General features: G+C 45.9%; 1 protein-coding gene across 9 annotated transcripts in view; it reads right to left on the bottom strand.

Moving 5' to 3' along the window:
* GTF2IRD1 (GTF2I repeat domain containing 1) overlaps nt 1-14,021 on the bottom strand; it is a 193,888-nt gene that overhangs the window by 18,814 nt on the left and 161,053 nt on the right. For all 9 annotated transcript variants that reach the window (XM_029612152.1, XM_029612145.1, XM_029612144.1 and 6 more), the window contains 2 exons: nt 5,665-5,848; nt 2,612-2,640 (listed from right to left, as the gene is read on the bottom strand). In XM_029612152.1, the coding sequence (XP_029468012.1) occupies nt 2,612-2,640; nt 5,665-5,848 (213 nt within the window). The remainder of the gene's footprint in view (nt 1-2,611; nt 2,641-5,664; nt 5,849-14,021) is intronic.

Genomic DNA, 14,021 nt, shown 5'->3' with positions numbered 1-14,021 from the left:
ATAGACCAAGGGCTGAGTTTATCACTGCTCTAACCACTGGGGCTGCTCTTCCTACAGACCAAGGGCTGAGTTTATCACTGCTCTAACCACTGGGACTGCTCTTCCTATATAGACCAAGGGCTGAGTTTATCACTGCTCTAACCACTGAGGCTGCTCTTCCTATAGACCAAGGGCTGAGTTTATCACTGCTCTAACCACTGGGGCTGCTCTTCCTATAGACCAAGGGCTGAGTTTATCACTGCTCTAACCACTGGGGCTGCTCTTCCTATACAGACCAAGGGCTGAGTTTATCACTGCTCTAACCACTGGGGCTGCTCTTCCTATACAGACCAAGGGCTGAGTTTATCACTGCTCTAACCACTGGGGCTGCTCTTCCTATACAGACCAAGGGCTGAGTTTATCACTGCTCTAACCACTGGGGCTGCTCTTCCTATACAGACCAAGGGCTGAGTTTATCACTGCTCTAACCACTGGGGCTGCTCTTCCTACAGACCAAGGGCTGAGTTTATCACTGCTCTAAACCACTGGGACTGCTCTTCCTATATAGACCAAGGGCTGAGTTTATCACTGCTCTAACCACTGAGGCTGCTCTTCCTATAGACCAAGGGCTGAGTTTATCACTGCTCTAACCACTGGGGCTGCTCTTCCTATAGACCAAGGGCTGAGTTTATCACTGCTCTAACCACTGGGACTGCTCTTCCTATATAGACCAAGGGCTGAGTTTATCACTGCTCTAACCACTGGGACTGCTCTTCCTATATAGACCAAGGGCTGAGTTTATCACTGCTCTAACCACTGGGGCTGCTCTTCCTATATAGACCAAGGGCTGAGTTTATCACTGCTCTAACCACTGGGGCTGCTCTTCCTATATAGACCAAGGGCTGAGTTTATCACTGCTCTAACCACTGGGGCTGCTCTTCCTATATAGACCAAGGGCTGAGTTTATCACTGCTCTAACCACTGGGGCTGCTCTTCCTATATAGACCAAGGGCTGAGTTTATCACTGCTCTAACCACTGGGACTGCTCTTCCTATATAGACCAAGGGCTGAGTTTATCACTGCTCTAACCACTGGGGCTGCTCTTCCTATAGACCAAGGGCTGAGTTTATCACTGCTCTAACCACTGGGGCTGCTCTTCCTATAGACCAAGGGCTGAGTTTATCACTGCTCTAACCACTGGGACTGTTCTTCCTATATAGACCAAGGGCTGAGTTTATCACTGCTCTAACCACTGGGGCTGCTCTTCCTATATAGACCAAGGGCTGAGTTTATCACTGCTCTAACCACTGGGACTGCTCTTCCTATATAGGACCAAGGGCTGAGTTTATCACTGCTCCAACCACTGGGGCTGCTCTCCTATATAGACCAAGGGCTGAGTTTATCATGCTCTAACCACTGGGGCTGCTCTTCCTATAGACCAAGGGCTGAGTTTATCACTGCTCTAACCACTGGGGCTGCTCTCCTATATAGACCAAGGGCTGAGTTTATCACTGCTCTAACCACTGGGGCTGCTCTTCCTATATAGACCAAGGGCTGAGTTTATCACTGCTCTAACCACTGGGGCTGCTCTTCCTATATAGACCAAGGGCTGGGTTTATCACTGCTCTAACCACTGGGGCTGCTCTTCCTATATAGACCAAGGGCTGGGTTTATCACTGCTCTAACCACTGGGGCTGCTCTTCCTATAGACCAAGGGCTGAGTTTATCACTGCTCTAACCACTGGGGCTGCTCTTCCTATATAGACCAAGGGCTGAGTTTATCACTGCTCTAACCACTGGGGCTGCTCTTCCTACAGACCAAGGGCTGAGTTTATCACTGCTCTAACCACTGGGGCTGCTCTTCCTATAGACCAAGGGCTGAGTTTATCACTGCTCTAACCACTGGGGCTGCTCTTCCTATAGACCAAGGGCTGAGTTTATCATTGGTTTCTTCCATTCTGTGCCCTCTGAAAACACAAGACAGCAGGAAAAGGACCTACATACTCTGCATCTGCTTCGAAGAGGATCCAGCGCATGCGCAAGAACTTCAAAATACCAACCCTGGGCGCACTTTCCCTCCTCCACCCTGATCCCGCCCACTTTTACCTCCACTAAGGGGGCAATATGGAAACGCCATTTTTACGCGCATAAACACTTTTGAATACTGATCCCTTCACATTTTCCGTCTCCCCGTTTCTCTCTTACTGGCAATCTTTTTTTTTTTTTTTTTTTTTAAATCTCTGGGGTCCTTCTTTCTAAAACTAAGGGCCTAGCCTTCCCATCCACTTAGGGCTGAGAGCAGTCCTGACTCAACTGGACATGTTTGTTGCTTAAAGGCTTCACAGATCCATGCCCAGCTGAGCATAGTTTCAGTATGTGAATGTGCACGTGATCCCTTGCATAAGATATGCAAACGAGTGCTTCTTCAACCTTGGGAATACGGCATCTCTGCCATCTGAAATCAAAATTATCACGGGATTTCTTCCCTCTTGCGCCCATGAGTGGGAAAATGTTTACTAAAGCAGCTCCCCCACCGCAATTCTGCGCCACTTGGACAAAGGACGCAACTGCCAATGCGAGGTTGGACCTCACCCGTATCTCTGGAGTGTGGCAAACACATACTGCTTCTTACCTGGCTTAGGGATAAGTCCTTGGAAAGGCCTGAAAGAACAACAGGACAAATATAGTAAAAATAAGGAAGAAATTAAACAGCATCTGTTTAGTTGATGACTTTATTACTTAAGGGATTTTTCAGACGTTTATCTATGAGAGAGAGAGGGGTCAATATTCACAGAGCCAGTGAGCGGAAACAATATCCAGGAAAAGTTCCCCACAACTTTTTCCGTATCTGCAGGGGGACTTAGGCGCCCAAGTTTCCCTTCGAATATATTCAGATAAAAATTAAGCATACAGCGCTAGTGGGTAAACTCACGAGCGTGATGGCTCTGACCAGTCTTGCACGTGTAATTTTAGCTGGGGAGCGCTCAATGTGTGCACTCATCTGCTAAAGTGTAGCGCCCCACGAAACACCTCCATCGACACCCCCTTTTTGTCCCGATAAATTCTGCAGGCATAAAAAGTTAGGCGTGCAGAATTTATGCGTTTGGCGGGAGGAAATATTGAAAGCTCGTTTACTGGTTAGGGTGTGCAATTTGAAAAATTACACGCATAAGGGCAGTGAATATCGACAGAGTGCGAGGTCGACATTCAGTGCTACTTAGCCAGATAAGTAACGACCAGTGGTTGCTACTTAACCAGATATCTAGTGGGTGGGATGTGGGCGTAACAGGAAGGCGCTACATATCCAGTTAACTTACAGGCCGATACAGTACAGTGCGCTCCGGAGGCACTGTTAACCCGCGTTTGGACGCGCTAGCTTTACCCCTTATTCAGTAAGGGGTAACAGCGCATCGAAAACGCTTGTCCAACCCCTTCCGAAACTAATAGCGCCCGCAACATGCAAATGCATGTTGCGGGCGCTATTAGGTATTCTTGTGCGATTCAGAAAGTAAAATGTGCGACCAAGCCACACATTTTACTTTCAGAAATTAGCGCCTACCCAAAGGTAGGCATTCATTTCTGCCGGCACAGGGAAGGTGCACAGAAAAGCAGAAAAAACTGCTTTTCTGTACATCCTCCAATTTAATATCATGGCGATATTAAGTCGGAGGTCCCAAAGTAAAAAATAATTAAACATTTAAAAAAAAAAAAAAAATTAAATCGGCTCGCGGGTTGAAAACCAGATGCTCAATTTTGCCGGCGTCCGGTTTCCGAACCCGTGTCTGTCAGCGGGTTTGAGAACCGATGCCGACAAAATTGTGCGTCGGCTGTCAAACTCGCTGACAGCCGCCACTCCTGTCAAAAAAGAGGCGCTAGGGACGCGCTAGTGCCCCTAGCGCCTCTTTTTACCACGGGCCCTCATTTAAATACTGAATCGCGTGCACAGCAGAGTGGCCTGGGCATTTGCCCGCAACGTTTACTGAATCGGCCTGTTAGACGGATAAGTGCTGATATTTGGACTTATCCGGTTAAGTTCACTGGATAAGTTAGACCTGCTCTACAGCAGGTCTAAGCTTAGCTGGATAAAACTTATCAGCTAAGTGGCTTTTTTTACTGGAATATTCAGCAGCATTGCTGTGGTTCTGAATATCCCAGGTAAGTTAGCCGGATAAGTCTTATCTGGCTAATTTACATAGGCGAATATTTCTGAATATTTATCTCCTTGTTGTGATTTATGAGTACAAGAAAAATCTGCATTCTGAATTCTGACAGCGATATTTATCATTATGTCTTTATTCTCTAATAAAAGTATTTTAAATAGTATATGAAGACAGAGGAAACAGACTACTGTAAATATTTTAATAATCATCAGAGTTAGCACGTGATTGTCCTTCTGTACTTGTTTGTAAAATGTGAAACTATCAAGGGAGCGATTTTAGAAACAGCCTGCCCCAGGAGTAAAGTCCACAGGTACCTCGCACCCCCAGGCTTCATAGATATTTTCAAAGTGAGAAATCCCTCAGAAAAATGCCCACAGATACAACTGGCATCGTGAACACTGCCCCTGTATCTCTGTGAGTTAGATCTGGCTGGGAAGCAGCAGGCTCATGTTTTGAAAATGCAATGCATGTGCGTTATTTCCCGATCCCACCCACCCCCTGGGAATGCCCCCCACTTTAATCTGGCCAAAGGTAAGTGCACTGGGGGAATCAGCACATGCACTTTTAGTCAGATTAAGGGTGGGTAATTTCCAGATGGCCCGGTATTTACCCAGGTAAACGGTCCCCTCAAAGAGAGCAAGTTTTCAGAGATTTCTGTGGGTGAAAAGTATTTTGCCCACATAAATCAGCTCTTTGGAAACTGACCTCCCTCCTTGAGGCTAAACGTCCTTAGCCACCTTGAGAGGCATTGTCGGGGACATATTTATGTTGGGGGGTGGCAGCGGAGGAAACGTAGGCGGTTTAATTGTATTTCCAAATCTACGCGCCTTCTTTTCCAGCCAAATTCTACCTGCACAAAACGGCAAGTGCAAAGTCCGCATGTGGTCTCTACCTGTGGCAGTTTTCAAAGTACATGCAGGCTTTCCCTTCGAAAACGAATGCAGGTAAAAAGTAAAATCGCTGACTTGCACCATTGCGGGCACCGTTTGAAAAGCAGCACAGGTCAGCGTCTACTGCAACCTACAGTGCAGACTGGTGCCCATCCCTCTCCAATCACCCCCAGTGATAAAGTACAAAAGGACACAGATCCCTCTGATTAAAGTCTTTGACCCTCAATTCCCCTCTCAATAACACTCACCATGCTTCCTAGACCAGCTTTATAGTCGAGGTTCCATACAGCCACATCAAAGTGTTTAGTATGGAATGAAACGCCATAGCAATTGAATATCTTTGTATGCCATGAAAACTTGTTAAATAAAGAGTTTAAAAAAAAAAAAAAAAGTGGGGCAGAATGGGAACCCACACGAAGGCCCAATGCTATCTGTTCAGTGACCGGTTATTCAGCAGTAGGACTGAAGTGTTTCTGTTTGGATACTGCATTGTGGAGTGGAAATCTCTGCCCAGGAAGTGCAGGTGAAGGAACTCAAACTTTGCTGCATGTCCAGCGCTAGGCCCTGCATTGGCCAATGGTGCTGAAACCAGCTCTACAGCCCAGATGCCTTGCCATTATCTCCAATACACGCACCTGTTTACCGTGAACTTGATCTTGTCTGCCACCGCTAATATTCGCTCCAGGTTCTGCGACCCAAAGGTGCATGGTTTTCTGAACGGTATTCCGGGAGGGAGTCCTTCGATAGTCACTGAGCCTGGGTTGCTCTTGATTCGTTTATAGGGCACTTGCACTGGGTATTTTATCCCCAGGGCCTCACCTGAAAGCAGAAACAACAAGCTTGTCTCTGGGGCTTGACAGTTCAAGCTGACACACTGCACCTGACCAGGTCTAATCTCAAAAGGATCTGCCTATCTGCCACTATCAAAACTCTGTCTCTTTTCTGTAACTCTCATTCCCTGAGAAGCAGTAATCAAGGAGAAGAACATTATATTCTGTTTCTGCCGTAACATCCATAAACTCTGACTCTGAACATTAGGAGGTGAAATGGAGAAATTACTTACCTGATAATTTTGTTTTCCTTAGTATAGACAGAACCAATTTTCCTTTTTCTAGCATGTAGCCAGATGGACTCAGGACCAATGGGTTATGCTCCCCTGCCAGCAGATGGAGACAGAGTCAGATTTCAAAGCTGACATCACCCTAGATATAACCCCTGCAGTGTCCTCAGTCCTTCAGTATTCTCTTCAAAAGCCACTGTGGACATACTACTGAAAAAACTTGATTAAAAATATAATTAAAAACGGATAACCGTAAGTGTACTCAACCAATCATAAACTCCAGTAAGAATATAGATGCCCTGATCTAGGGACTGGATGACGGCTTACCCGTAACCTCTTGGAATCTATAACCACTCCAAGGGCGAATCCTTGGCACCATTCTTGGTTGGCCGTAGGCGGAATGCTGAGTCCAATTGTCTACTCTAAGGAAAACAAAATTATCAGGTAAATAATTTCTCCATTTCCTAGGACCAATGGGATGTACAAAACCTACTCCCAATCGGGGCGGGAGGCTGCCCGTGGTCCGGTTAACACTGCCCTTGCAAAGGCTGCATTCTCTTGGGCCTGTACGTCCAGGCTTGGAGAAGGTATGCAAGGAGGACCATGTCGCTGCGATATCGACGGGAGACAGCAGTCTAGCTTCCGCCCACGAGACGAGAGCCCTAGGGGAATGAGCTTTAACCTGAGAAGGTAATGGCTTTCCTGCCTTCACATAAGCTCCTGTGACCACCTCCTTAATCCAGCAGGCTATGGTAGCCCCTGAAGCTGGTTTACCCTGCTTCCTTCCACCGTGAAGGACAAACAGGTGGTCCCGTCTTTTGGACCGGCACTAAAACTTGCAGAACAGGCATCAAAAGTCCTTGTGCTCATCTAGTGATGGCAACGAAATGGACTGATTCAAATGAAACTCCAAAACTACCTTGGATGGAATGGTATGAAGCTGTAATGCTCCTGGAGTCATCCGGAGGAACAGTTCCCGACACAATGCCTGCAGTTCAGAGATGCGACGTGCTGAGCATATAGCCATCAGGAACATCATTTTCAAGGTTAATAAACGCAAGGAAGACTGAGCGGTGGCCAAAAGGAGGGCCCTGCCAAAAATTCTAATACTAGACTAAGATTCCACAAGGGAACTGGCCAACGTAGGAGTGGCCAGAGGTGCTATTCTCAAGATCAAAATCGTAGAGCATATAGAAAGACACGGTTTAATGGGACACAGTCAACATGGATTTACCCAAGGGAAGTCTTGCCTAACAAATCTGCTTCATTTTTTTGAAGGGGTTAATAAACATGTGGATAAAGGTGAACCGGTAGATGTAGTGTATTTGGATTTTCAGAAGGCGTTTGACAAAGTTCCTCACAGGAGGCTTCTAGGAAAAGTAAAAAGTCATGGGATAGCTGGCGATGTCCTTTTGTGGATTACAAACTGGCTAAAAGACAGGAAACAGAGAGTAGAATTAAATGGACAGTTTTCTCAGTGGAAGGGAGTGGGCAGTGGAGTGCCTCAGGGATTTGTATTCGGACCCGTACTTTTCAATATATTTATAAATGATCTGGAAAGAAATATGACGAGTGAGGTAATCAAATTTGCAGATGGTACAAATTATTCAGAGTAGTTAAATCACAAGCGGATTGTGATACATTGCAGGAGGGCCTTGCAAGACTAGAAGATTGGGCATCCAAATGGCAGATGAAATTTAATGTGGACAAGTGCAAGGTGTTGCATTTAGGGAAAAATAAACCTTGCTGTAGTTACAGAATGTTAGCTCCTAATATGGAACCTACCACCCAGGAAAAAGATCTAGGCAACATAGTGGATAATACTTTGAAATCGTCGGCTCTGTGTGCTGCAGCAGTTAAAAAGCAAACAGAATGTTAGGAATTATTAGGAAGGGAATGGTTAATAAAACGGAAAATGTCATAATGCCTCTATATCGCTCCATGGTGAGACCGCACCTTGAATACTGTGTACAATTCTGGTCGCCGCATCTCAAAAAAGATATAGTTGCGATGGAGAAGGTACAGAGAAGGGCAACCAAAATGATATAGGGGATGGAACAACTCCCTTATGAGGAAAGGCTGAAGAGGTTAGGGCTGTTCAGCTTGGAGAAGAGATGGCTGAGGGGGGATATGATAAAGGTCTTTAAGATCATGAGAGGTCTTGAATGAGTAGATGTGAATCGGTTATTTACACTTTCGAATAATAGAAAGACTAGGGGGCATTCCATGAAGTTAGCAAGTAACACATTTAAGACTAATCGGAGAAAATTCTTTTTCACTCAACGCACAATTAAGCTCTGGAATTTGTTGCCAGAGGATGTGGTTAGTGCAGTTAGAGTAGCTGGGTTTAAAAAAGGTTTGGATAAGTTCTTGGAGAAGTCCATTAACAGCTATTAATCAAGTTTACTTAGGGAATAGCCACTGCTATTAATTGCATCAGTAGCATGGGATCTTCTTAGTGTTTGGGTTATTGCCAGGTTCTTGTGGCCTGGTTTGGCCTCTATTGGAAACAGGATACTGGGCTTGATGGACCCTTGGTCTGACCCAGCATGGCAATTTCTTATGTTCTTAATCAGAATGGGATTTGGTTTCGTCATAGAGTCTGCCTCAGGAACTCCTAACATCTTCAGGGTCTGGGAAACCAGGGTTGGCAATTAGTCTCTGTGGAAAAACCGTAACATGGTCCGATATGGTTCTAAGCCAGGGGGTGTTTCCCCATCTTCCAAGGGATCCATATCCTTCTCTTCGTCCATGCTGTCTGGGTCCCTGCCAGGGATACCCTTGGTGAGGCAGGGCATGCCTTGAGGTTTGGGAGAGGGAGAGCTTACCAGCTGAGGTTCCGTCAAGGCAGGGGCAAGTGAGGTAGCAGACTGCGCCTATACGAAGGCTTGAATGCCCTGTAAACATTCCATCCAAGAGAAGGCAGCTGGGGGGAGGAGGTGACGTCACTGTCAGCAATGGCCACATAAACCCTTAGCTCCTGACCCAGCCCCACTAAATCCCCCTGCATCGGGCTTCTGCAGAGCGGCGTTGACCGATTTTATCCTCCCGACAGCATTTCTTAGAGATGCGATGATGGCTCAGAGGAAAAAAATTGATTTGCAGAAATTCTCCTTCATGAGCGCTGCCGCTCTGTTGGACTCGGGTGCTGACAGTGGCAAGGAGGCCGACCATGCGTTCCCAGAAGTGAGCAGGAGTAGCAGCGCTGGAGCGGGGAATGTGCTCTGAGCCACATCGATTTTTTTTAATTGGTTCGGGGAGCTCTGCAGCGATATGGCAAGCTTGAAAAAAGAAATCTATGGGCTGCTAGCTGAATTGAAAGGGGACATGGCTGACATGGGGAGGCGGGTCGAAGAAACTGAGGTCCGTCTGGAAGACCAGACCTCTAAGCTTGCAAACTGCAAGTTGTCTCAACACAAGCTCCTGCAAACTAATACTGAATTATTAAACCATACTGAAGACCTGGAAAACAGGTCACGGAGAGCTAATTTGAGGTTCAGGGGGGTTTCTGAGAATCCTGAGTTTGCAGACTGTAGACAAGTGGTGTCTAGTATATGTGCACGAGTTCTGGGCTCAGAGTCGGAATCCCTTGAAGCACAGAAGGTGAAGCTAGGAAGGCCACATAGGGCCCTGGAAGCAGCACACAATAATCATCCTAGGAACATAATTGCCTGCTTTCATAGCTTTTCTCAAAATGAGAATATCATCATGGCAGCTAGAAAATTGAGGCCTGTGATTTGGAAGGAAAACAAAAAGGATAGATGCCTTGTGTCTTTTTCAATTCTTTATTGGAGTAGAGATGTGTTTAGTTAAAAAATACTGCCCGACTCAGGCCGAGTTTCGCAGCTCGCACAGCTGCTGCCTCAGGGGCTTGAACACTCCTAGATTCTGAAAAAATATTGTGTTTGAATTTTTGTTGGCTGGTTTTTGTAATCCACTATTGTTCGTGGGTTATCTCATTTGAAACCAATTACAACTCGATGAATTGAATAGTCTCTTTGAGCCTTGAACTGTACCATCGGATAACAGGTCTCTACTCTTGAGTAGAGACCTGTTATCCGATGGTACAGTTCAAGGCTCTTGAGTAGAGACCTGTTATCCGATGGCTAAGTGCCAGCAAACGTCTAGTCCTTATTTGGCCATTAGTTTTGATGCCGAAAGGCCTTTGATAGGGCGGAGTGGCACTATCTCTTTTCTGTATTGCAAAAGATGGGGTTCGAGGGTTTTTTCTTTCACGCCATCCAATTGTATCAAGCCCCGCAGGCTGCTATTACCGTGAATGGGGCGCAATCGGAGCCGTTTTTTTGTGTCGAGAGGAACTCGGCAGGGGTGCCCCTTGTCTCCTTTATTATTTATTTTGCAACTGAAGCCTCTTTTGCTCGCCATTCAATGCGAACCGGACATCCAAGGCATCTGCTTTGGCCCTAGTATTTTTAAATGTGTGGCCTTCGTGGATGATTTATTCATTTTCATTACTAATCCCCACTCCTCTTTGCCCTCGTTGTTGAGGTTGATGTGGAGCTTTGGGGATTTTTCAGGGTTGCGGTTGAATGAATCTAAGTCCTCTGCATTAGTATATCCCGAAACTTTGAAAGACCAATGGCCAGATCAGTTTCCCTTACAATGGGTGGGGGACAGTCTTCATTATCTGGGTGTGTTCATTCCCTCTGATCCAGAGCAGATCAATAAGGTGAATATCCCAAGGTTGCTTTGGAAGACTAAGGACACTTTAGCTAACTGAGGGTCCCTTCCTCTCTCATTAGGGGTATGAATCAATTTATTCAAAATGACCATTCTCCCGAAATGGCTTTACCTTCTGCAAAATATGTCGTTAATGGTGAAGCGGAGGGATTTAGCCCAATTGGAAAGCGCTCTTCGACGCTTTATTTGGCGGGGTGGGAAATCTAGGCTTCCCCTTTCCTGGTTAAAGGCATGCTGGGGGGAGGGGGTTCCAGATTTAGCCCTTTATAACTTAGCCTGTAATTTGATGATACTCCGGGATTGGCTCTTGTGCACATCATACTATGTTCCAATGGTAGCGGAATGTCCCTTAACGTTCCCGCTAGCCCTTTCGTACGTTGTGCAAGTGGGGTCCGCCCACCTCCCGTCTTTTCTAACACAAACAGAGCTTATTAGGCTTATTCGACAAACCTGGTTGCTGTTAACTCAGCTACTACGAGTCTCAAAATTATGCGCTAACTTTCTCCCTATAGTGGGGAATGTTGAGTTTCCCCCAGGGTCTCAGTCTGGTGCATTTCAAATGTGGGTATCTAAGGGAATCACTCTTTTGGGGCAGTTGCTAACACGGGATGGGGAAATCCTAGACTTTACTGAGTTTCGTGACCTCTATGACCTGGGGATCACTCTTACTTTCTCATATTTGCAGATTCGCCATTATATTGGTGTCCTGCCGGAAGCCTCTAAGCAACCTTCGGTGTTTTCAGCCTTGGATCAAGTGTTTTCCTTTGAACGTGCTAAGGTCCCTTCTTTGTCTGTTTACTGTAAAAAGGTACAACAGCGGGCACTGGTTGACACATGCTTGCTTTTGGTGGCCCATTGGAACCGCAGTTTATTTTACGGGTGTGTTTTAGGCGTATAGCATGTATTACCGGGAATTGTAATTTAAATTTTTATGACATGCGTATGTGTCTCCCCAAGTGGCACATCAATTGACTATAGCCTCTTTGGCTATTTGCCCCCACTGTAATAAAGCTGAAGGCACTCTGTTGCATGTTTTCTGGACCTGCCCGGGTGTCCATCAGTTTTGGCGCCGGGTGGCAGATTACATGGCAAATTTGCTTGATGTAGCCTTTCCAGTGCCCCCCTTCTGGCTTTTATTTGGGTGTATTTCCCCTATTCAGATCCAAGATCCTGGCTTGTGCTTGCTTTTACAAAAAGCCAGTCTAGTGGGGAAAAAAGTGATCTTATTGGTATGGCGGTCTTCAGACCCGCCGTCCTTCTGGGTCTGGAGGAACCACTTCCATGCTATGATGACCATGCAGGGTTTGGCGCTCCGAGGCTCTCCGCGCCAGAGACGAGAATTTCTTTCTGTTTGGAACCCCTATCTTCAACATCTCCTGCACCGAGCTCGCAGCCTCGCGATGAACGACTAGTTCAATGCTCCATCAACAAACCAAGAGTGGACATTGTGGACTACTGTCAGCTTCAAATACATTTCGCTTGCCAAGTTTATGGGAATGGGGGGAACGAGGGGGGGGGAGGGCTTACAATGGATGGGGAGGATTTAGGGAGGAATGTAGCTGGGGGAAAATTCTGTATGGTTACGGTATTATGAGGATGGTTCAGAAACCCACCTCCTCGTTGTTGGGTTTTTTTTTTTCTTGTTATCAGTGTGCAAAACCAATAAAAATTGTTTATACATTAAAAAGCCTTCGACCGCGTCTCCTGGCCCTTCATGTTTGCTGTGCCTCACCCATTTACATTTCCCCGAAGTTTTCATATCTTGCATCAGGGCGTTATATACAGGACAAGGGTGCGGGTGTTATCTGGAGGGATGGTTTCTGATTCTTTTGGTATTGAGAGGGGCACGAGAAAGGAGTGTTCCCTCTCACCAACACTTTTTGATTTAGTGGTAGAACCTCTAGTGCAGCAGTTCAGATACCCCAGCAAATACATGGTTTTACGACGGGTGGGGGACCATAAAATATCTTTGTATGCTGATGACACCTTTTTTTTTTTTTTGACAGATGTATCAAGCTCTATTGCAGCTCTGCGTCAGCTAACAGATTTATATGGTTCTCTGTCAGGTTACACGGTTAATTATTCCAAATCCAAGATAATGCTTATTGCAATGGAAAATCAAAATGTACAGGGCATTGATCTCCTGCAGAGAGCCCACAACGGGTTCCAATACCTGGATATATGGATCTCTAAGAATTTTTCCAGTCTGTATAAGGACAACTATGCTCCAAGATTGGCTACGATCCGCAAAGGTTTAGAACATTGGAGGCAACTGCCTATATCCTTACTAGGCAGAGTAAATGTTGTAAAAATGGCAGTCCTGCCCTGTGATATTCCTCCCTCCGTATTTTGCACCCTTAAAAGTGCCTTAGTGAGTTTCTGCTGGCAGGGGAAAATCACCTCAGTTAAAGTGTTCAGAATTGATTAAACAGAGGAATATGGGAGGACTAGGCCTACCGGAGTTTAAGTGGTATTACTGGGCCTGCCGTCTGGTCTGCTTATGGAAATGGGGAGGGGTTGACCCTTCGCCAGCATGGTTAGATTTGGAAAAGCAGGCTGCCAAAGAGAGTAGTCTGGCGTCTCTTCTGTATATGCCTCCCACCTCGAATACCCTCAGGTCTGCTGTGCGAGATAATAACATTGTGGCACATACTTTACGGGTTTGGAGGCTTGTTCAACGCCTCATAAAACTGCCAACAGGCTCTCACTCATATATGATTCCACTATGGGATAATCCACAGCTTTCACAGTGTACATTCTCTCCTGATATGACTGAATGGGGCACGAAAGGTTTAAAATACCTAGGTCAATTGGTGGAAGATGGACAGCTAAAATCTTTTACAGACTTGGTGGAGGAGTTTCAAATACCACCCTCTACCAGGTATTTATATATGCAGTTATGTAAAGATATTTTTAAAAAACTAAAGGTCAGAGCAATTCCGGAGGAGTGTAACGAGGTAGAAGGTGTGGTATGTTGTAAATTGCGGGCAAGGCACTTAATATCTGTCCTATATGTTTCAATACGGGCTGGGTCTGGAGTGCATGAGATATCGAATGTTCTAATCCAGACCTGGAACGCTGAATTGGGAGTGACCTGGGAGAGTAGAGATTGGAAAATAATTTAGAAAAGATCTCGCAAGATAACCATATGTGGGAAGGGTCAAGTACTATTATTTAAATTATTACACTGGCTATATTACACTCCTATGCGTTTAGCCCAATTCAGTGCTG

Source organism: Rhinatrema bivittatum, chromosome 8 (genome assembly GCF_901001135.1).
Source record: "Rhinatrema bivittatum chromosome 8, aRhiBiv1.1, whole genome shotgun sequence".
In the NCBI taxonomy this organism is placed as follows: Eukaryota; Metazoa; Chordata; class Amphibia; order Gymnophiona; family Rhinatrematidae; genus Rhinatrema; species Rhinatrema bivittatum.
This window is presented reverse-complemented; position numbering and strand designations above follow the sequence as displayed.